The 25,029-nt window shown below is 44.4% G+C and overlaps 1 protein-coding gene across 2 annotated transcripts in view; it reads right to left on the bottom strand.

Annotated features, from left to right (window-relative positions):
- Positions 1 to 3,990: 3,990 nt before the first annotated feature.
- The window catches only part of YPEL2 (yippee like 2), a 67,427-nt gene continuing 46,388 nt past the window's right edge, over positions 3,991 to 25,029 (bottom strand). For both annotated transcript variants that reach the window (XM_009236468.4, NM_001131547.1), the window contains 3 exon segments: positions 15,848 to 15,891; positions 14,749 to 14,857; positions 3,991 to 8,727 (listed from right to left, as the gene is read on the bottom strand). In XM_009236468.4, the coding sequence (XP_009234743.1) occupies positions 8,638 to 8,727; positions 14,749 to 14,857; positions 15,848 to 15,891 (243 nt within the window). In that variant the 3' untranslated portion in view covers positions 3,991 to 8,637.

The following is a 25,029-nucleotide window of genomic DNA, read 5'->3' on the forward strand; positions in this document are numbered from 1 at the left end:
ATAAATACAACTCGCCAGGCACGGTGGCTCACGCCTATAATCCCAGCACTCTGAGAGACCGAAGCGGGCGGATCACCTGAGGTCGGGAGTTCAAGACCAGCCTGACCAACATGGAGAAACCCCGTCTCTACTAAAAATACAAAATTAGCCAGGTGTGGTGGCACATGCCAGCTACTTGGGAGGCTAAGGCATGAGAATTGCATGAACCCGGGAGGTGGAGGTTGCAGTGACCCACGATCGCACCATTGCATCCAGCCTGGGCAACAAGAGCAAAACTCAGTCTCAAAAATATATATATATATAATTCCTTATCATTGGGAATTACAGTTACCTTATATGCAACATGAACTTTCTCAATCCTTGGCTTGTTCCAAGCTACCCTGGAAAATTACCTCTGAATGGCTCCATAAAGATGTTGTCATGTGTTAGAATAACCTTAGTCACTTTCACGTGGGCAAGGGTTTGGATTTTTTTTATCTTTTAAAATCATTTTGAGCAAGTGAAAACAACATTTTTTTCCCCTCAAAAGAAATATAAGGCTGGGCATGGTGGCGCATGCCTGTAATCCCAGCACTTTGGGTGGCTCACTTGAGGCCAGGAGTTCGAGAGGCCGGAGGTGGAGGCTGCAGTGAGCCTTGATCGTGCCACTGCACTCCTGCCTGGGCAACCAGAGTGAGACACCCTGCCTCCCAAAAAAAAAAAAAAAAAAAAGAAATATGAAAGCATAGTGCCACAATCAAAAAGGCTGAACTCCTGTAAAATAAAAGTATAATACAACCCAACCATCCCACAGTTCTAAGCTCTGTTTCTCCAATGCTTGAAAGGCCAGGATTTCCATTTTATATGTAAAAAGAATAAAACATGAGTGAACAAAATAGCCATGACATTTTGGTGTGCGCTCAGATCTGCCAGGAAGTTTCCTTCTGGTTGATTTTCATGGCAGGCTGGGGCCACAGATAGGGTGTGGGCTTCACAGAATCAGAACAAGAGTGAAAATCCTCGCTTTTCCACAGGCATGCTATTTATACTTCTTGAACCTCAGTTTCTTCTTCTGTGAAATGGGGGGATTATTGTGTGAACTAAACAAATAATGTGCATAAAGAGCAAATATAATATTCTTCATTCCACCTCAATTCAAAATAGACTTGTGCCATGTGTGATAACAATCATCTTCTTGACTCCTTAACTTTGTGCCAGGCACTGGGCTGAGCCTTTTCTACAGATTGTCTAAGGGAAATCAGTATTTGAGCTCAGTTGCTCTAGCTCCAGAGCCTACCCCGTGCCCCGCTCTAGGACACGAGCCACTTACTGGCTTCAGATGAAAGGCTTTATGACCAATTGCTTCAGCAGAAAGCAGGTGCCTGTGAGGGTCCAATGGTCCTGTGTGAGGGTCCTGGCTGATGTGGCGAGCCATTTGGCCCAAAGTGGGGAGGACCTTGCATAATAATCCCTCATCCTCTCACACTGCAAAATTAGTACCACAGCTTTCTGCTCCCTTGGATTGGTTTCCCTACTAGACTAGGCATATAATAGATGTCCAAAAAAAATGCTTGTAGGATAAATGCATGCAAATAAACTGAACCATTTCCCTATGTAGGAAGCATTTTATGCTTAACTTCTCCATTCTCCTCTTAAACATACTGATATGATTAAACAGATTTTTTTAAAAGCTGTTAATTCTCCACTATCCAATTCAAGGCCCATCAAGCATTTATTCAGCACCTATTATTAATGTAGACGGCCAAGGATTACATATGTAATCCATTAGAGAGCATTAAAAAACAACAACAAAGCCCAGTGTAAAAATATTGAGCTATGAAATACATAATACTTTCCAGGTAGCATTGACTTTTGTAGCTGTTTTGTTTATGTTAATTTTCTAATTTGCATTCCCTGAGCTCTTATTAAGCAGTCAGGGTGGGCAGACCGGGAAAGTGTCGTGTGACGCAACATCAGAATTAACAATGGCAACATGCCGAAACCCCAGCTCTACAAAAAAATACAAAAATTAGCTGGGTGTGGTGGTGTGCACCTGTGGTCCCAGCTACTCTGGTGGCTGAGGCAGGAAGATCACTTGAGCCCAGGAGGTGGAGGCTGCAGTTAACAGAGATTGCACCACTGCACTCCACCCTGGGTGACAGAGCCGGACCCTATCTCGAAGAAAAAAAAAGACTTAACAAGGCTAAAATTGGAACATGGTTTAGCAATGAGATCTTGCAAAACCTCAATTTCATTATCTACAAAATGGGGATAGTGTCCTCTCCCCTCCCTTTCTCCCAGCAGGGAAATAAGAGCTTGAAAGAATGAGGACCCAAAGATGGCTTGACATTGGTTGTCTCATGCACATTCTTTTTCCTTTCGTCCTTCTCTGCAAAACGCAAACAAGAACGAAATGATAACAGGCACATCCACTGAAGCAAAACAGGTCACTGGAAGAAGATAATATACTGAAGGACAAATAAAAGTCAACTGTAGCTGGGTCCAGAATGGGTAGGTGAAAATACGTGGGAAGGAGAGAAGGCATGTCCTTTTTTATAAAACAGATTTTGTTTTTGCTTTTGTTTTTTTAAGACAGGGTCTCATTCTGTCACCCAGGCTGGAGTCTGGTGGCACAATCGCGACCCACTGCAGCCTCAACTTTCTGGGCTCAAGCAATCCTCCCACCTCAGCCTCCCAAGGAGCTGGACTGCAGACATGCACCACCATGCCTGGCTAATTTTTTTATACAGATGGGGTCTCACTATGTTGCCCTGGCTGGTCGTAAAATCCTGGATTCAAGCCATCCTTCTGCCTTAGCCTCCCAAAGTGCTGGGATTATGAGCATGAGCCATGGTGCCTGGCCATAGAAAGGCTTTAAAAATATTAGCAATGTGAAACATGCATACTTGTGTGGTTTTAACATCTTCTTTGCCATTTTGGCTGCCTGTACAAGATGCGTACTCCTTAAGATATGGAAGCAAGCTTTTGAAAAGGTACTTTAAGATATAGTATAAAATGATAAACTGGGCACGGTGGCTCACACCTGTAATCCCAGCACTTTGGGAGGCCGACGTGGGCAGATCACTTGAGATCAGGAGTTCGAGACCAGCCTGGCCAACATGGTGAAACCCCATCTCTACCAAAAATACAAAAATTAGCCAGGGTGGTGGCACGTGCCTATAATCCTAGCTACTCAGGAGACTGAGTCAGGAGAATCACTTGAACCCAGGAGGCGGAGGTTGCAGTGAGCCGAGATGGTGCCACTGCACTCCAGTCTGTGCAACAGAGTGAGACTCTGTCTCAAAAATAAAATAAAATAAAAATTAAAAATAAAATAATGATGATGCCGAGACAAAATTGTTTAGCTTATATTAAATGAAGGCACCAGCTCACAAAATTTACTTACAATGACCGGATATACAAGACAGTGTGTGCATATGGATCAGACTGGAGGAAAAGTACTTGGCAAACAAAAACAGCTTATTTATTAGGATGATAGAACTGCCTTGCCCAGTGCCAGGAATCAAACACATGTTTAATAAATATGTGTTGATAATAAAAATAAAATAAAAATGAGAAAATCTGATATGCCATATGTTATAACTGTGAATACTGGTCTCTGTTAGCCAATCAGAGATGATACCACCCCTTTTTGACATAATTTTGTTGTTTTACTTCTTTTTTTCCCTTTAGTTCATGCAATACTATTTCCAAAGAAATTGGTGTCATCAGAAAAGTCTGCAGAGTCTATGAATATGGGGCTTTGTACACAGAACTGGATAAAGGTCACTCATGCATTTCTGATATCTAAAGCCAGGAGAAGCATTTGCAGATAAGCAGGAGACCTGCTGTTTATTCATTAGTTAGCTGACTGTCCTTGGGAAAAACAAGCCCTTAGGGTCTCAGTCGACAGATCTATGACTGGGTTTAGATAGGCCTTTAAATACTTTAATATGAAATGTTAAGATCAAACACACTGGGTCAACGAAGACAGATGAGCTCTTCAAAGAGTTAATATTTAAAAACTTTTATTTTCTCAAATGAGCACCAACACAGATTGGAAATATGACAGAAACAATGCACTTTTCTCTAATACTGAATCACTATGTACAAATACGGGAAAAGGTGAAGACAAATTATTTGAAAACAATTACCTTTGTTATAGAAGCAAAGTGACCTGAAAAATGCCACCAAAGAAAACAAAAACCCAAACCCAACAAATACAGTTTGTAAACACAAGCATAAATAGACAGATTCTGTATTGGAAGATAGTCTCTGCAGGCTGGGAAAGGGAACCGACTCCCACTGTCACCGAAATGTTATACAAAAACATATGGGCAGATAAAATTTGGTAACATGAGAATAGCTTTCATAGTTTCTTCTCGGCTTTACCTTTTCTGCCAGATTTCATAACTATTTTAATTTTTAAAAAAGTAAATATCTCTTTCCTCTATCTAGACAACTAGCGTATTTTCTCATTTGAGGCAGATTCCTTTAAAATATGTAAGTTGATTGTGTTCAAGATTTGATTTCTCAGCCTCTTTCTGAACCTGAGGCAATCTGACCTTAAAAAAAAAAGCTGTTTACCACTAAGATATGTGTATTATAATATTAATGTTCTTTTAATCCAAACCAGTTAATGTTTAACATGATGCGGCTTCTAAAACAGCTGGAGCCCTGCGATACGTGATTAATACACTCTCATCTCAGTTAGAAGCACAGATTTGACTCTGCTCCATCTTCACAAACAACACGTCTCCTTTACAGTCTGTAAAAGCTGAGCACGCAAAGCAAGAAAAAGGAGCAAACCCGCAACAGCTCCATGCTCAGGAAAACAAAAAATCCTCGTGGGTTCTGCTGTTGGTCCACTCAGAAACAGAAACGACCAGAAAGAGAAGAAAAACTTTATGCGCCCGAGGTGTAAACCGTAGTTAAAGTGTCCCAACTCGAGAAAACAGGAGGCACAATTGAAAGTGCTTTTTACACATATGCGCGCGCACACACGCACAATTAAAAACATGATTCTGATTTGTTGGAAATTCTTCCAACAGGAAGAATCACTGTAAGTTGTTACTACTAAATTAACTTGGTTTTATTTATTTTCTTTTCTAGCCAATACTGATGCAAGAAAATATTTCAATTCTCAACCTGATTAATGTACTGCAGAGTCTGTTCCACTGGGGAAAAAATGCAGAGAGGCATTGCTTTAAAGCCTTGATCCAGATTAAAGTGATAGAGACCTTAAAAAAAAAAACAAACTGAAAACATGTATTGGTGATCACTGTTTCCCTTAAAATATACTTCAAGAAATGCAAACGAAACCATAGAATTTAAAATGAAAATAACAAGTGCTCTCAGGGGATCTGAGAAAACAGCACCAAATATATTATTTAAAAAATTAAATATTATTTACAAAAGTATATTTTACAAGCAACTGTTTCTTTTATATATATCCACTTGAAAATCTCTTTATAAAGGGTCATCTCTTTTGCACACACCGATCCACCAGTAAAAATGCACTCTAGCCTATCCTCGTGAACTCAGGAAGAACACTCAGTCAGGTCCAGCTGACAGCTTGTGGGTATCGAGTTTGGCTGTATTTGATTCATGTCAAATCAATCCATCAGCAGCCTGAGACTAATGTCCCGGGTCCCGAGGGGTCTGGGTCTACTCCAAGGTGGCCAAGGTCATATGACCTAGGGTGGCACAGGGGAGATGGAGCTAGAGAGTCTGCTGGCTGGACTTCAGTTCCAAACGAAGGCAGCTGCTGGCTGAGGTATAGAACTTCATGCCTTTCCCTTTCTCACGTCTCCTTACCCTGTCTCTACTAGTACCCCACACCCCGCCCCCAAACTTCACCAACAAACTCCAATTCCCCCAACCCACCTGGGGTGAATGAATGAGGTCTTTGGTTATGCTCTAAGTCAATAATTTGGTGAGGAAATTAAAGAATGAACTGACTGAGGCCATGAGTTAATTTAGCATCTCCATAGCTCAGCTGTGGCCTCTCCAATGCTGCTCAATGTTAGATAGACAACCCATGAACAGAGCGAACGTTGTAAGAAGCACTTTTGGTTTCATTGACACAAAGGGAAAGCCTAATGAGTTTTTTTTCCCCTGTAGTTATGGAAAAACCAACACTCTACTCAGCTCTCTCACAGCAAGTATGGCGCCTTGCACCCACTGGAGGCTCACTGGATAGTCACTGAAAAAAAAAAAAAAACATTCAGAACCAGGGTCCAACTGGAGCCTGCTCTGATCCATCCAACAGTCAAAGGCCTCATCCCCAAGGAAGAACAGTGGCACATTGGTCCCCTTGGAAACTTGAGGGCACCCCATGTCTAGTTTATGTCACCACATTCCATTTGTAGTTTGAAAGACAAAATACCTACCCCATGTTTAACCCCCATTTTCTTCTTATGGGAAGGACCATCAATAAACAGCCAGGACAATCCCTGAGGAAAGGGTCCAATGAAAATCCATAAAAGAAGACTATTTCCTTGAGGAGGGGAAGGGAGAGAGGGGAAATCCATGGCTTCTGTGCCAGGAAGCCAACTTAGGAATGTGAAAGTTAAAAAACGATTTCATTGAGAACTTGGGCCTGTGAGCCAGAGAAACTGTTCTTCTGGGAGCAGAAATTCAGTATTTCTTCTGAACCTCAGTCTACCTTGCAGTAAAGTGGGGAGAAAACTTGATCTCCCAGGGCTATGAAAGCACTGGAAAGATCTGGACAAGAAGCCTTGGGGAACAAAAGTCGATTTCTAAGAATCCATTTGTCGTACAGGGGCTCTCTCCTGAGAATCCTGGAGCTATCCAGGTTTCTGTCAGTCCTGCCACCTGCCCCTGGCAGGGCAAGCCCACACCTGTCTTGGGGCTCCCATTCCACCATCAGCGCGTGGAGACACACAAAAAAGCATTTCCACCAAGGACACGCTCTGAATGGAAATTGGTTCTGCTGCAGATGCGATTCTGAAAAGCTCCTGAGCTGTTGGCTGCTTTCATCTCAGTTCATCACTTTACAGAATCTGCCCATGAACTCATTCTTTTGTGAGGCTTTTAGGGTGAATTTTCCGAGAAGGTCGGCCTAACTTGGAGGAGATGCTGAGAATTACCTAACACGCACATGTATCTTAACAATAATATATTCAGTCTAAGAAATGAAATTAACCCAGTTAAATGAGTTTCAGTCATACTCTGTGTAGTGGCTGAATTGCTGTAGAACAGACTTCACAGTGTTAATTAAATGTAACAAACTCCTCTTTCTCTTATGGGCCTTACAGGGATGTGCTCTCCACTTCCCTAATCGAAGGCTGTTTGGAAGGGGGAGGGGGTGATATTGGAATTCGGGCAGAACTCCTCCCTGCTGCTGGACCACACTGACAGGAGATTTCTCTCCATGCAAGACATTCAGGCCTAAGTGGGACAATTAGGGGCATGAGGAATCTACCAGCCAGGTTATTACTAAACTCAGAGCCTGGGGCCCGTGCTTTCTACAGTCTACTGTAACAAGACTGGAGAAAAACACCCGAAACTCTATGAACAAGAAATTGACGATCCCACGGAAGCCACTGTAAAACCGAAGAGGAAAGATGCACCGAACCTGAACTGGTTCCAATCTAAACCCCTCCTCCTGGGATGACCCCTACCCAGTCCCCTCCCTCACCACACTCCTCTTATGAGGGGTCAGAAGGAAGGGCAGTTAGAATTGCTAACTGATCCTACTTTTTATTTCTCTGACTCAATATCTGAGCCATTTCTTCAGGGGCTCCCAAACTGCAGCCCCTTTGTGCCCTGCTCTCCTCAATTACTGATTTTACTTGGTTGCTGGTCAAAGCCTTTGGGATATTTGGATGGTAAGCCCATTGCAAACAGCAGTCCCCTCACACCTTATCTATGGTGGCTAAAGAGGCAAAGATGATGATTGTTCAGAGACTGAGTGAGGCATCAGTCATCGCACCCACCTGGCCACTGCCCAAGTCACTAGCTGCTGCCAGGACACTCCCCCACTCAGCCCAGGAGAACCAGGCCCTTGCCCCGCCAACTAGAATCAGGGCCACATCTTGTGCTCATTTGCTAACCTGGCACATTTGGTGTCAGGAACAGAAGCTTCTGGTCAGAGAGAATGCAGTCATGAGGTATTTTTTTTTTCTCTTTGTCCTTTTAGACAAGTCAATTATTTCAAGCCTAAGTTATCAGGTCTCCAGGAGCGGCGCAATTTTGTTCCTACCTCCACCCTTCCACCCCTTCCCCGTGCCAGGACCCTTAGAGTTTCCCCTTTCCGTCTTCCTCACGCCCCCGTGCCACTGCTCTCCTGACAAGAGGCCATCAGGCAGCTCTCGCATGGGCCCTGGGGCCCTTACCAAGGTGGGCTGCCGCCATGCGGTCAAGGATCTGTTCCTTTTGTTGTTTTGTTTTCAGCCAAAACTAGAACAGAGAGAGAAGCCAGGATCAACTCACAAACAGATACAAAGCAAAGAGACAGAGAGACAGCGATTTAGAGGCCGGTCACCAGAAAGATGGCGTCAGGGTGGGAGGATGCCCCGGATGGCAAGGCCCCTAAATGGATGGAACCAAGTGTCAGTCACTCTCTCACGCTTGGGAAGAATGTTCAGTTGAATGGCGTTCACGTGGACACTGGGTTGGGTAGATGCTGTCCAATCAGTCCCAGCCATTGTCCTTGATCATGTGTGCTAGTTCAATGATGTATTTGCCTTCTTTATATTTCTGGCTGCTTTCAAAAGCATGTTCCTAGGAAATACAGAAGAGAAGAGATACTGAATGACCAAAGACAAGAAAATGATTTTTTTTTTTCTTTTTTGAGGCAGTCTCACTCTGTCACCCAGGCTGGAGTGCAATGACGCAATCTCCGCTCACTGCAACCTCCGCCTCCCAGGTTCAAGCGATTCTCCTGCCTCAGCCTCCCAAGTAGCTGGGATTACAGGCACCCACCACCACACCTGGCTAATTTTTGTATTTTTAGTAAAGATGGGGTTTCACCACGTTGGCCAGGCTGGTCTCTAACTCCTGAGCTCAGGTGATCCGCCCACCTTGGCCTCCCTCATGCCTGCTGGGATTACAGGTGTGAGCCACCGCACCCGGCCAAGGAAATGACTTTTGTAGCAGAGAAGCAGGGGCAGATGACAGGTATCAGCGTCACCACGGTCTGGTCCCAGCTTCACCCTGACTCAGTGAGATGATTCCTACCCCTCAAGCGCTTTACGTCCCCCTCACTTAGCTGCAGAACTGAGGCAACACCAGGACTTTCACAATATTACAACACAATTTTCCAGGAGCTTCGCTCATTTAAGTCTTTGCAATGTCACCCCCTCAGTAAGGTCTTCCCCAGCTACCCTGCTTAAAATCCAACTTCCACTCCAGTACTCCCTCTCTCCCTTCTGCCCCAACCCCTGCTTTAGTTTTCTTCACTGTACTTCTCACTTCTGAACACACATTATAATTTGCATTTCTATTTTGTTTATGCTCTGTCTCCCATGACTACAATATAAACTTCATGGAGTGCAGAGACTTTCATGTTTAGCTCATGGCTGTAGCCTTAGAAGACTGCCTGGCACACAACAGAATTTCAATACATAATTGCTGAATGAATTAGTACATTTACATATATAAATTTACATATATATAAATCTTGGTTTACTGGTGCTAACGGAAGTTTGCCCTGGGTTAGATCCATAAAGTTGCTGTATCATTCCTGCTAGTTTCTAAGAACATAAGAAAGCCTGGTTCTAATTTTATTTCTTATTACTTTGAGACGGAGTCTTGCTCAGTTGCCCAGGCTGGAGTGCAGTAGTGCGATCTCGGCTCACTGCAAGCTCGTCTCCTGGGTTCAAGCCATTCTCCTGCCTCAGCCTCCCGAGTAGCTGGGACTACAGGAGCCCACCACCACGCCCGGCTAATTTTTTTTTGTATTTTCAGTAGAGACGGGGTTTCACCATGTTAGCCAGGATGGTCTCAATCTGCTGACCTCGTGATCCACCCGCCTTGGCCTCCCAAAGTGCTGGGATTACAGGCGTGAGCCACCGCGCCCGGCCGCCTGGTTCTAATTTTAAACTGTAATTGTTAGGCTTAGAGAAGACAGGGAGAGGAACAAAATACTGTGAGGCCAAACAGGTCTCCTTTTCAATCAGTTTTTCTTGCTGCTTCTATGTCAGATGTGTGGAGACAGGAGCTGTATAAACTCCAGGCCAGAGAACCTGGCAGTCCTTAAGCCCCACCCAACTGCCAGGCCCCCAGAAGGAGAACGTCATACTAACCACCTGGCAGGTGACTTTTCTAAACCCACAGCACTGTGGGCTCTCCCAGTGAATAAACCCCACCGAAAGAAGTCCTGCAGAGGCAGAGGATAAAGGGCTCTTTTGTTTGCAGAGATACACACATAAGAACATCTTGGTGTATTCTCTGAAAAACACTGGTCATCTGTGTCTCAGCTCCAGATGCACAAGCAGTGGACATCAGCCGTTCCCTGAGCCCCCAGAATTAGTAAGGAATTGAGGTGTACCCTTGGGGGGTTCTGGGTCACAGCTGTATCAACTGTGTCTTCTGTTCTAGAGCTCACGGGCTTTGTGTTTCAGAACAAGAGCTCAGGCACACCAGAGCAGCAATTTCCCTGACACTTCATTATTCCCTGTCTCTGTGCACACACGCACACATGCGTGTATACACATGACAGAGCAATGTGTTTTGGGAATAAGGTCCATTGTTCCGCGGTAATGTGTTTAGGTAGGGGGGAAGCAGGAGAAAGCAAAACTAAGAAAAAGAGTTTCCTATTATGAAAAAAAAAATTCGGCCAGGCGTGGTGGCCCCACCCATACTCCCAACCCTTTGAGAGGCTGAGGCAGGAAGACTGCTTGAGGCTGGTTTGAGACCAGCCTGGGGAACATGACAAAACCTCATCTCTACAAAAAAAAAAAAAAAAAAAAAAAAAAAAAAATACAAAAATCAGCTCGGTGTGATGTCATGCACCTGTGGTCCTAACTACTTGTGAGGCTGAGGCAGGAAGATCATCTGGGCCCAGGAGGTTGAGGCTGCTGTGAGCCAGACTGCACCATTGCAGTCCAGCCTGGGGCCTGTCTCAAAAAATAAATAAAATAAATCAATAGCCCAGAGACACAGAGGCATTTGGAAAATGTCAGAATTGGATTCCAATGGAAAGTGCACTAGACCTGGTGTCAACAGAAACACCCCAACTAATCCTGCCTCTACTGCTTCCCAGCATTGAAGCATCACTTACACAACTGGGAGATTCACACCTACTTCACAGAGTTAACAATGGAATGAAAGGAGGGCCAGGTGTGGTGGCTCACACCTGTAATCCCAGCACTTTGGGAGACCAAGGTGGGGGGATCACCTGAGGTCAGGAGATGGAGACCAGCCTGACCAACATGGTGAACCTGTGTCTCTATTGAAAATACAAAAAATTTAGGGCTGGGCACGGTGGCTCACACCTGTAATCTAAGCACTTTGAAAGGCTGAGGTGGGCGGATCACAAGGTCAGGAGTTCGAGACCAGCCTGACCAACATGGTGAAACCCCATCTCTACTAAAAATACAAAAAAATTAGCCGGGCGTGGTGGCGCGCACCTGTAATCCCAGCTACTCTGGAGGCTGAGGCAGAAGAATTGCTTGAACCCGGCAGGTGGAGGTTGCAGTGAACTGAGATCACACCATTGCACTCCAGCCCGGGTGACAGAGTGAGACTCCATCTCAAAAAAAAAAAAGGCGCCCTGGGCTGGCACATAGGAGGTGACGGATGCATATTTGGGGTGTTGGGTGTTTCCCTGCTGTGCTGTGCACATCACAGTACTTGTCAGGCTGCTTGATCTGTTTTCATGTTGGTTTTCCTCCTCAGCTGGCATCATGACTGTCAACGCTTTGAGGACAGGCACTGGATCTTATCCATTTTTTTGGTATTTAGTCAAAGGCTTTTGATAAACCTTTGTCAAAAGAATGAATCGTTTTACCTGAACCTCAAGTGGGGAGCAAAACCAACCAACTCAGGCTTGTCATGTATCTTCAATCCAACACATCTTCAGGGCAGTAAGACAGCCAAGAGGCTGGGAAACAGGGGCAGGGGCAGAACTTTTCTGCACTTGATCTTAGCCAAAAGGCCAAGAAGCAATGAAGAACATTTCTGGATATCACAATTAGAACTGTGTCCCCCACCCCAGATCACCCAGAGGGGGCCCGTGACTGTACAGAGGGAATAGAATAGCCAAATCCAGCTTCTCCCACGGGAACAACCAAGCCAACCATAGGAAGCTGTGGCTAACCCATCTTGGCACCACACAACACACTGTGTAGGTTTTTTTGTTTGTTTGTTTTGAGATAGAGTCTCACTCTGTTGCCCAGGCCGGAGTGCAATGGCATGATCTCGGCTCACTGCAACCTCCGCCTCCTGGGTTCAAGAGATTCTCCTGCTTAAGCCTCCTGAGTAGCTGGGATTACAGGCATCCGCCACCATGCCCAGCTAATTTTTGTATTTTTGGTAGAGATGGAGTTTCACTATATGTTGGCCAGGCGGGTCTCGAACTCTTGACCTCAGGTGATCCACCCACCTTGGCCTCCCAAACTGCTGGGGTTACAGGCCTGAGCTATTACGCCTGGCCCCATTTTTGTTTGTAATCCTGAATGTTTCCAGGGAGATGGGGAAAATGGAATCTAAAGGCAGTGCTACCAGATTCCACCTGGGGCAGTTTTTTTTTTTTTTTTTTTAATGATTTCCACATTTTCAAACTATTTCAATGGAATCATAATTCTGTGCCTGGCATGTATTGCTCACATTATTTTATATGTGTGCAAATGTATTTTTTTTCCCAAAAGATGTTATTTTTAGAGCAGCATTAGGGTCACAGCAAAATTGAGCAGAAAGTACAGAGATTTTCCACATATCTGCTACCCACCTCCAGACTCCCCCACTATCAAAATCCCACACCAGATTAGAACATTTGTTACAATGGATGAACCTACACTGACATATCGTCAGCACTCTGCGGCAGGTTTGACAACTCCTTCAGGCTCCTTCAGAAGCCAGAGACAGTTCATGAGCCATATGACAGGACAGGGAATTTGAGACATTTTACATGGACTAAACTGCCTTCCCAGAGACAGGAAGACCAACTTTTCAATATCCTCACAATGACAGGGAGGGCAAGAATAGAAAGGAATGTGCAATGCATGGATGTACACATGCAGGCTGAAAGAAATCTGCCAATAATAAAAATAACAATTTAAGTTAATTTTCACTGACATGCTCTATGCAAGGTGATGACCTAAGTGTTTTATAGGCATGATCCTATTTAACACTCAAACCAACTCTGTAAGTATGAGGAAACTTAGCATAGAAGCTAAGTAGCTTGTCCAAGGACACACAGACAAATAAGTCATGGATCCCAAATTTGAACCTGACTCTAGCTGCCTACATGGTTCTTAACCACTAGCTAGAGGGATTGTAGGGGCAGTGTCTATGGTTATGTGGTGATCCCAGCGCATGTTAGGACAATTAGTCCCCTGCGTTCAAGCAGCAGATCCCAGCCCTTCCCTCCTCTCACTCTGGCAAAGGACTGCTCACTTTCCCTAGGCTCCAAAGGGACCTTAACATTTTTTGCTTAGTTAAACAATGAAAGAATAATTGTCCATTTGGGAGAGGTCCAGCCATGACCACATCTGACAGTGGATGTTAATTAAGGCAGTTTTCGATAATGCCTTGCTCAGGGCCTGGGACCTAGGTGTTTTAGGAACATTTATTGGAGCATCAAAGTATAGTGGCTTCAGAACATGGTTTCTGGACCAGGCAACAGTGGCTCACGCCTATAATCCCAACACTTTGGGAGGCCAAGTTGGGAAGACTGCTTGAGCTCAGCAGTTTGAGGCCAGCCTGAGCAACATAGTGAGACCCTGTCTCTATTTATTAAAAAATAAATTTGTTGGCTAGGCATGGTGGCTCACACCTGTAATCCCAGCACTTTGGGAGCCCGAGGAGGGTGGATCACCTGAGGTCAGGAGTTTGAGGCCAGCCTGAGCAACATAGTGAAATCCTGTCTCTACTAAAAATACAAAAAATAAGCCAGGCGTGGTGATGCATGCCTGTAATCCCAGCTACTTGGGAGGCTGAGGCATGACAATCGCTTGAATCTGGGAGACGGAGGTTGTGGTGACCTGAGATTGCGCCACTGCACTCCAGCCTGGGTGACAGAGCAAAACTCTGTCTCAAAATAAAATAAAATAAATTTGCCTAATGTTTAAAAAACAGGATGGGCTCTATGTCAGAATACTACTACATGGTCACGTCCTTTGAGAATGAAAAATTTAGAAATAAAAAATACATAACAGAATATTACATGGATTCCCATCCTGGTGTGGCTATTTAATGGCTAGATTGCCTTGGACATACTATTAACCTCCTTAAGTCTCAGTATCCCTATCCATAAAATAGAGGTGAAGATAGCACCTAACCTCTAAGGCTGCTGATGTATGCCTGGCATCTAGTGAGCTGTCGAGTAAGGTTATATGCCATTACTATTATTATTTATTAAATCTAAAGGGGTGTGTGTCTCAGGGGGTAGATGTGAAGGAATGAATAGGAGGAGGGAAATGTATCAGCAGAAAGGAAAGAATGAGTGTGGTAGACAGGTGACTATCCTGGTCTAGGACAATCCCACAAGGCCATGGAAAGCGAGTAGAAGAAAGTATTCTGGTATAAGGCTCTTGGCAATTCCCTTCCAGCCCTCTACCAACCAGACTCCTTTATACTTACGTATTTCCAGCCCAGAGTGGTTTTGCAGTTTTCACAGTAAATGTCTGCGACTGCATGCAGTCCTGTTAGCAACACTCGCTCTTCTGCAGGCCCACAGCCCACATTAACTCTATGTCGAGGCACAAAAAGAGAGAGTGGGTAGTTAGTAACACGCACATCAGTCATTCAAGCTGAGCTTCCAGCAAAAATTAACTGGGCAAGGCTGTCCCAAGGGGAGCCAACCCTGAGCTGAGCAGATCTAAACCAATCCCCAAAAGGTGGCCACAGGGAAATATCTCAGCTGGAAGGAAATTCAGATCTGCAAGTTCTAGTGGAGTGGGTCTACTGAAATAATCTTTATGGTTGAGAGTTTGCTTAAAATTTTAATATTTCTAACAAATACTTTAAATCTGTGACTTAGGGGGACAAGCTGACAGCCACACTGTGAAGTCCACAGCCAGGGGCACAGGTCCTCACAGCTCACTGAGAACTGAATGAAGCTGAAGATGCCACACATGATAGCACAGTGTGGTCCTGATACAGGAATGAGTGATCCCTGGGTGCTGAATAGGCTCTACTCCTTCACAGGGTGCCCAGCTCAAGCCACAGGCCAGATTTCCATTTTTACAGTTTATCAGGCTTATGTAGGCTTCACCTTCCCTTCCCAGGGAAGAGGTGATAAACCTGGTGCCTGGGGATGGCTGAGGGCCCTGGCAACTATGCGTCTGCCCGAAGTGGGCCTTCCTTCCTCCTTAGGTCCCGCAGCAGATCCTGGTGTCTTTTTCACCCCTATTCTCTTCCCCAGTGACACATCTCAGATCTCACTATGAGCCCTTCATGTTGAGGCTCTCAGAATCTCCTCAGCTTCTTCCCTGTGGGACTACAGTCCTCTGGTGTGCCCTCTGAGGGGAATGCAGTGAATATATTATTTTTAGCCAGAGATGTTGGCAAGAAATGTTCCCCCCAAAGGTAACTGACTACCAATTGTGGAGATTAATGCTCCACAGAGTTTTACTGTAGCAGACAGGCAGGGTTCATTGTTTAATCATCACCAAGGATTGCTTTTTCCCGTCCCTCGAATCTGTACCCCACAAGGAATGTACCATTCAGAGGCACTCACACTGAGTTAAAGAGGTATGCTCGTCCTTGACTTCCTTGGAACGACTGAAATGCAAGAAAACAAATCGATAGTTAGACATCCACTTCACCTATCCATTTGGGAAACCAACCCCAATCACAGTAAACATGACCTTCCAGGACTGACACAGCAAAAGGAAGTACTGAGCCAGTTAATGGTCCCGCTGGCAGATGGTGTGGGGGTGGAGAAGAGGGCAGAATAAACAGAGCCACAAAGCTCGATCCGGCCCACCGGACTGTTTTCACTAGCCCAGGTGAGAAAATGAAAAAAACCCAAACCCACTATGTCATTAAAAACTTCTTCCCTCCTGACATTGCCTGATATAATTAGTTCACCTGAGATCATTAATCCACATTGGCGTTTCCTGGTCCCACCTGATTTCAGCCATCTGTGCTGGCCACAGCTTTCCCAGGCTGGCCCAGGCATGGAAACCACCACAAGCTCCTTCGCTTGGCCTCTTGGTCCAGCCCTACCAAAGGTAGCAAAAAAATGCCCGACCCAAGAATAAACTATTCAACCCACACTTATCGCTTGTCATGCCTTCTAGAAGATCCTAAATGCCATGACAGTTTACAATCGTAAATGGGAGCATAGGAGCTCTTTTGAGATGTAAGCGACTTGATCTCTGCATCACAGAAATGCTCATGAAGCAGCCATTCCACTTTAACCTCTAGCTTACATATGAGTTTCTTTCTTTTGGCTGGAGGGTGGCAGGGAACAGGAGAAACAGGAGCCAGAGCCTGCCATGCAATCTGGCGTCTGCTTCCATTAACACGGGCCCTGTCCATGTTTTCCTTCTCTGGTTACACTGAGAAGTCGGCCTGACATGAGCCAGCCATGTTCTGCACTGCTGCCTGCATTTTTAATGTGGTCTAACAACGGCGTCCTGAATTTAATATCTTAGTCTGCTCTGAAAACCAACCAACAAACAAGGAGGTGAGTGGCTAACAGATGACCAGAGGGTAGGTGAGCACCAGATAGGACTCAGATAAGCACGTGAGACAATCATTTTTGTCAGATGTGCAGGACGTCAGGGATCAGTGATACCAGCCAGTGTGAAAGATAAAATTCCTTTTTTTTTTTTTTTTTTGAGATGGAGTCTTGCTCTGTCACCCAGACCAGAGTGCAGTTGCGCGATCTCGGCTCACTGCACCTCCATCTCCTGAGTTCAAGCGATTGTCCTGCCTCCGCCTCCTGAGTAGCTGGGACCACAGGTGTGCGCCACAACACCCGGCTAATTTTTGTATTTTTAGTAGAGACAGGGTTTTACCATGTTGGCCAGGCTGGTCTTCAACTCCTGACCTTGGTGATCCACCTGCCTCGGCCTCCCAAAGTACTGGGATTACAGGTGTGAGCCACCGCACCCAGCCAACAAAATTCTTTACTTGTGGAAAAACTGCCTCTGGGGCAGCTGGATTGTTGGTTGCCTCCAACATTCAAATACACCAGACACCTTCACTCCTAGGTGCATCTGCAAGGGGCAGGCAGATATTCCCCAGCTGGTGCCCAGACCCAAACCAATTCTCTCCTTTCTGGGGGGGGGGGGGGTCTTGAAACATCCCTGGGGAATATAGCAGCTTCCAGGCTACAACTGAGCAGCTATAAGTGTCAAAGCCTCAAAACCTGGAACCTGGAAGTCCATGCTGAGTGTGTGGATAAGATAATGTCCCAGTGACACAGGTCTAGACCTGGCCACACTGTTCAATCCTGGAGCACAAACACCACTCCAGGGCTTCACAACCTGGCCATGCCACGTCTCCAGCCTCTTCTCTTGCTACTTCCCCATTATGTCCTTCACTCCAGTCAGGCCGAACCACAGGCAATTCCTGGAAGTTGCATTATATTAACTTTGCCCATGAAGTTCCCTCTGATGGGGAGGCTCTTCCACCTGACCCAACAAGCCTCAGCTCAGCTCCCCTCTTTCATTAAGCTTTCCCTAACCTCCCCAAAAAAAGGCACCCAATGATACCCATGTTCTGGACTCTTCATGTTCCCTGCATTTCCTTTTTCTTTCTTTCCTTTTTTTTTCCCCCAAGACAGTCCCACTCTGTCACCCAGGCTGGAGTACAGTGGTGTGACCATGACTCACTGCAGCCTCCACCTTCTGGGCTCAAGCGATCCTCCTGAGTAACTGGGACCACAGGTGCATACCACCACAACCAGCTATTTAAAAAAAAAAAAATTATAGAGACAGAGTCTTGCCATGTTGCCCAGGCTGGTCTTGAACTCCTAGGCTTAAACAATCCACCTGCCTCAGCTTTCCAAAGTGCTGGGATTACAGGCATGAGCCACCGCACCCAGCCTGTTTTCCTTTGTCTTAGCACTAGCATCCTGGATTGAAATCATCTGTTTATTTATCTCACTCCCTCAGTAGACTCTGAGCTCCCTGAAGGTGTGCGCCGTGTCTTCAATCTCTCTCTGAATGCCCAACACATAAGCATGTGCATCTGGCACACAGTAGTCATTTATTAAATATTCTGAGTCAACTAAATTGTCTCTAGTTTCTTTTGTTTTCTATAAACAACTTTATTGAACTATAAGTGACATAATAAACGGTATATATGTGAAGTGTACTATTGGATGAGTTTTGATATCTGTATATACCTGTGAAACCATCACCACAATCAAGATTAAACTACTCATGACACCCAAACATCTCCTCATATCCCTCTGAATCCTCCCCTCCTCATCCTCTTACCACTTATAGATCCATAGGCAATTACAGCTTTCTGTCACTATAATTTGTATTTTCTGGAATCTTTTTTTGAGACAAGGACTCGCTCTGTCACTCAGGCTGGAGTGTAAAGGCACGATCATGGCTCACTGCAGCCTTGATCTCCTGGGCTCATGTGATCCTTCTGCCTCAGCCTCCCGAGTAGCTGGGACTACAGGGGCACACCACCATGCCTGGCTAATTTTGGATTTTTTGTAGAGACGGAATCTTGCCATGTTGCCCAGGCTGGTCTCAAACTCCTGAGCTCAAGCAATCCACCCAATCTGCCTGCCTTGGCCTCCCAAAGTGCTGGGATTACAGATGTGAGTCACCGCGTTCCGTCTAGAATTTTTTAAATAAATGAAATGTATTTTCATTTACAGTGTATATGTGTTTGTCTGACTTTTTTCACTCAGGACAATTCTTTTAGGATTCATCCATGTTGAACATATCAACAATTTATTCCCTTTTTGTTACTGAGTAGTACTCTATTCTATGGATATTACAGTTCATTTCTTTTTGGTTTGGTTTTAATAAGAGATTTGAGCTAGCTGACCTTCAAATCCCCTTCTAGCTTCAAAATTATATTCTCTTACTATTCCATGGTCCTAAGTTACAGGTAATTTGAAATGTCATCCTCTAAGAAACATTTGCTAAGACCTTCAAGTTCGGAGCTTAGAAGAAGGTGGCTATTGGGAAACAAATCCCAGAAGAAAGCAGACAGGAAAGTAACAGGAAGCAACAGAGCTTCACCATTAATGACAGAGAAAGACTTCGAAGAATGCATTCACTTCTTTCTCACTCCTAGATCACTGACTCTCTGCCAGACACAATTAGAAATACAGGGAGACAGGCAACATTGTGAGACTTACCAGGGCAGTGGTATCCCAGCAAGGTGTGCAAGACAATCCCCCAGAAAACCCTTTTCTCCAGGGCAAGGAGAAAATACTAGCTCATTTTATATATTTTACCTTTAAAAAATAAGTTTTGCTAAACAGTTACAATACATGGATTGCCACTAGGACCTTCCGTGGACTGGTATGTGTCCTGTATGTATAGGTATCTGGAAGGAAGGGGCTCCACTGTGGGGGTTAGACGTGACAAAGGTGTTGTTCTTCTGCCTCTGCTTTCAGCGTATTGTGAATACTGTTGTTTCTGTGAATAAGGCTAATCTTACTTTTTTAAAAAACAAGATTTTAAATAGCAGGATCTTTGCAATGTTTTGCATATGAGATGAAGTACTACAAAGGGGTTCACTTATGGTAAAGTACCTGAAACCTGTGCTACAGAGAGAACTGGTTTTTGTCAATATTTTTACCTTATATTATTTTTGTGGCTAAAAAATGATATGCTTGTACAAAATTAATTTGAAATGGAGGATATTCAGAAGAAAGTCTTTGTGACCTTGTGTTAGAAGAGGTTCTTAGATACACCAGAAACACAATCTATAAAAGAGAAAAAAACTGATAAACTGAACTTCATCAGAATCAGTCCACATTAGAATGGTTACATTTTGGCCGGGCGCGGTGGCTCACGCCTGTAATCCCAGCACTTTGGGAGGCAGAGGCGGGTGGATCACAAGGTCAGGAGATCGAGATCATCCTGGCTAAGGCGGTGAAACCCCGTCTCTATTAAAAATACAAAAAATTAGCCGGGCGTTGTGGAGGGCGCATGTAGTCCCAGCTACTCAGGAGGCTGAGGCAGGAGAATGGCATGAACCTGGGAGGCGGAGCTTGCAGTGAGCCGAGATTGCCCCACTGCACTCCAGCCTGGGCGACAGAGTGAGACTCCGTCTCAAAAAAAAAAAAAAAAGAATGGTTAAACTTTTGTTCTTTAACTGACAAAACCAAGTGTTGGCATGAATGTGTAGCAATTGGCTCTCAAACATTGCAAAATGGTACAGCAACTTTAGAAACGAGTCTGGCAATTTCATTTACCCAAGTGAAACGAAAGCCTATGTTTACAAAAAACCTGTATGAGAGTGTTTTTAACAGCTTAATTCATTATCGCCCCAAACTGGAAACAACCTAAATGTCTCAAATGGTGACTGGATAAATAGACTGGTATATCCATATAATACTACTCTGTAATAAAGAGGAGCAAACTATTGATATACAGAACAACATGGATGAATGTGAAATACATTATGCTAAGAAGATCGGTGGCTGCTGGAGGTTATGGGAAAAAAGAATGTTTAACTCTAAGAGTTAGTAAGAGAGATGGAATTGTTCTGTTATCTTGGTAACAGAAGAATGGTACTCTTAGGCCCTATAACAAAAGAAAGTCTTATAATCACTATTAGACTATATATATATATATATATTTTTTTTTTTTTTTTTTTTTGAGACAGAGTCTCGCTCTGTCATCCAGGCTGGAGTGCAGTGGCGCGGTCTCGGCCTAGGCCTGGCCTAGACTATATATTTATAAGACTGTAAGACTAAATAGACTGTAAGACTCCAAGGTCCTAAGACTTATCTATGTTAAAACTCGTATGACTATTCACCAAAGAGTGAATTTTACTGTATGTAAATATAAAAATAAAATTTTTAAAATTCAATAAATTTGTAAAATAATAATCCATTTCTAAAATCTATGCCTGCATACTCTGTTCCTGTATCTGTACAATTAGGAATTGTAAGCAATTCGCTAATCTATTTAAAACTATTCCAAACAAAGAGTTTCAGAGGGGTTTGAACCCTTGTTCATTTTTATATTTTGTAATTCTCTTTTTAAAATTATATTTGTGAAGGATATTTCTGAAATATTGTAAGAACACTTTTCAGTGCTAGGCGTGATGGCTCATGCCTATAATCCCAGCACTTTGGGAGGCCGAGGCAGGAGGACCACTTGAGGTCAGGAGTTTGAGACTAGCCTGGTCAACACAGTGAGACCTCATCTCTACAGAAAAAACCCAAAACCAAAACCAAAAAACCACTTTTCTTAAGAGTTTTCAAGAACAACCCTCTCATTAGAATGCGTCTTTTGAATTACTGCATCAGAAAGTGATAAACCAAGATTTTTTTTTAAAGGAGTATATCCAATCACATATACCTTCAATAAAATTTAAAACAATTTTATAATTTTTCTTTCATCCATTTAAATTATATAAATGTTCATTAAAAATTGTATGCTTACAATGTACATATTACATGGCAGCACACATATGTAATTTATAAATAAGTATATATATATTAGGAATTTATGCTCAAACATTTTACTGATAGGGGTAATGTCATTTTAAAAGTGTGAAAGCCAATGTTCTGGGGGTTTCTGTCTGCTTCCAGGCTGGGCCTAAGAGTCACTTTCTCTGGCCTGACACAGATTAGAATTCCTAGAGAGTCGGGGTGGGGGAGGGCACGTGGCAGAGCAGAGAAATGCCAGCCAGGCCCTGAGGCACCTCCAAGGGCCCATGGCTTCCTCCAGGCCTGTTTTGAGAGAGTCTGCTGGGAGAGGCCCACCTGTACAAAGGGTACTGAACCTCCTCAGGGCTGTCCTGGTGGCCATAGCCACTCAGGTTCCCTTGAGGAGCAGTATCTATGAACCTCTGTTTCCTCGGCCTGACACTCAGGATCAGCTGTGTTTTTTGAGGCAGAGCTCTGGAAGACTTTTCCATCATGGGTTCCATTCTGGGGCCCCTGCCAAGTCAACATTTATGATGAGAAAAACAGCCATGGAGAACAACAGACATCTTGCAGATAGACAAGAATAGCCCCAGCTGGGCTGCTGGATCCTGTGGGGCCCAGCCCAGCCTGGCACAACCTGGCACGGCCTGGAGAGAGGGTGGTACCGAAGGTGGGGAGACTGAAAGGAAGTTAAGGAAGCAATTAGAATAAAGCAAACAGAATTTCAGACCAGGAGATGCCAAACAGACTGTCAGACACATTTGTTTGCTGTCATTACTGCCAGGCAACGAGGCAGCTCTTTTCCATGTTGTGTATCAACCAAGGCTGGTGTGCAGGCCTCCAGGAAAGGGTTTTTGTTTTGTTTTTTAAGCCACACAAAACTTTTCTTCTGTCCTTTAAAGTAAAGTAATAGTTTCAGGCCCAGCCCTTCCAGCCAGCTCAAAGGAACGGAAAGGGCTTTGAGTTTCCTGTTTAGTAGCCAAAACCACGGATTTTGGGCCCCTTTGCAAGTTTGGAAGGCAGAAACTCCTTTTAAAAGTAGGAGAACCACTGAAAAATGAATACTCTGGATTGAAGCAGGAGGCAGCAACAGAGCAAATGTGTGAGTTTCTTCCCCCTGGTGATAGATACAGGTCCTCACCTTGGAGTCCTATTTACTTGAACAGACTTCTCCCTAAATGAAGGGTCTAGCAGAGGAGCAGAGCCTCTCAAACTTCGGCCCCCTTCTCTCTCTAGGAAGATCAACCATCAGCTACCAAGCATGTGCCTCAGGAGGTGCAGAGAGAGATGGGGGAAGCAGACGCCCACCTACCTCACCATCTAACATCTGGGAACTAGGTGATCCCTTGCATATCTGCACAGTGTAAGAGGATCTAGTCTTGGCATCAGAAGATTCAGGTTCAAGTCCTGGCTTTACAACTTCAACTTATTAGCTACTTGACCCTGGAAGAGTTAGTTAACCTCTGAGCTACCACATCTTTTTCATCTGTAAGTAGAAACCATGTCCATTTCCTAGGGCTGCTGAGAACAACAAGTGAGGTAAATGAAGCACAGAGTAAAAAGTCCCTACCTCTCCTCTTTGGCCTTTACGGGAGCCTGGAGGAGAGAGATGAAAAGGTTGACTCTAACCTACTTGGTTCTTCAAACCTCTTTCTTTGGTGACTTTGGTCTCCCTCTTTCTCTATTACACAAAAAGGCAAGGCTTCCCCACTTTGCAATTCAATGTCTCCATTAAAATGGAGGGATGGGACTGAAGTTCCCCATGATACTTTCCAGTTACAATCTTCTGTGAATCCACCACCGCTTTTAAAGCACCTGGCACTTGCTTCCCCAATTTACCACTCATACACAGTGTTAGCTGCACGAGCTTCAAAGAGTCATATTGCCAGGGTACGAGTCCTTGTTGTGCTGTACACTAGCTATGTTACTACCTTGAACAAGCTCATTAACCTCTCTGAGCCACAATTTTCTAGTCTGTAAAACAGGCACAATAAAATAGCTCTCACTCACACCAGATTTGTATAAGAGATAAGTTAGGGCTGGCCGTGGTGGCTCACGCTTGTAATCCTAGCACGTTGGGAGGCCAAGGAGGGCAGATCACTTGAGGTCAGGAGTTTAAGACCAGCCTGGCCAACATGGCGAAACCCCGTCTCTACTAAAAATACAAAAATTAACTGGGTGTGGTGATGCATGCCTGTAATCCCAGCACTTTGGGAGCCTGAGGCAGGCGATCACTTGAGGTCAGGAGTTCGAGACCAGCCTGGACAACATGGCAAAACCCCATCTCCACCAAAAATGCAAAAATTAGCCGGGCATGGTGGCGCATGCCTGTAATCCCAGCTACTTGGGAGGCTGAGGCAGGAAAATCATGTGAACCCGGGAGGTGGAGGTTACAGTAAGCCAAGGTCACACCACTGCACTCCAGATTGGGTGACAGAGTGAGACCCTGTCAAAACAAAACAAAACAAAAACCCCAAACTTATTGATGTGTTGAGTTCATTCAGAAACAAAAAAAAACTTACTGGTACAAACGTAAACTTGAGCTTTTAAAAATTGAGATATAATTCACATTACCATCACTCTTTTAAAATAGACAATTCAGTGGTTCTTATAGTCACAAGGTCACGCAACTATCACCACTATCTATTTCCAGAACATTTTCACACTCCAAAAAGAAATCACACACCATTAGCAGCCAGCCTCCGTGTCCCTTGCCCCCAGCCTCTGGCAACCATAAATCTACTGTCAGTCTCTATGGATTTGCTCCAGGCACTATACATTTTAACTCCTTTTAGGAGTCTCCGTGAGAAGGCATCAGAAGTGTTTAGGTAGAGATACAAAGGAGGATTAGTAAAACCTTTGCCCTTGGAGTGTGTCTAAACCCCTCCAACTCAACAGATCTCACATTCTGCAGGGAAGGGTCAGATCAGTCCTTTTTCCATTCTTTTCTCCAACCATGGTTAGGCCTGGTGAGGTTTCCTATATTGAAGTAAGCCATAGGCTCCATTCCAAAGAGTTGGAACCCAAACAAAACAGCCCTAGATCCTGTTTAGATTTCAGCCTTGAGGATGCATATGGAGAAAGTGAGAGGGGTGATGATAAAGAACAAAGTTAAAAACTTCCAGAATTAGAACCCGAGTGCAACTGAAAGAAGCTGTGAACATTTAGCTAAGAGGAAAGACTGAAGGGGATTTATTCCATCTTCTCTGCAGTAAGAACAAGAGGACATAGATGGAAATGAGAGAGACTTGGGTTAATTATAAAGGAAGAACTTCCTGACTCTGTCTTCCACATGGGGACACAGGTCACCAGTAAAGACTAGGATAGAA

Source organism: Pongo abelii, chromosome 19 (assembly GCF_028885655.2).
Source record: "Pongo abelii isolate AG06213 chromosome 19, NHGRI_mPonAbe1-v2.0_pri, whole genome shotgun sequence".
Lineage (NCBI taxonomy): Eukaryota > Metazoa > Chordata > Mammalia > Primates > Hominidae > Pongo > Pongo abelii.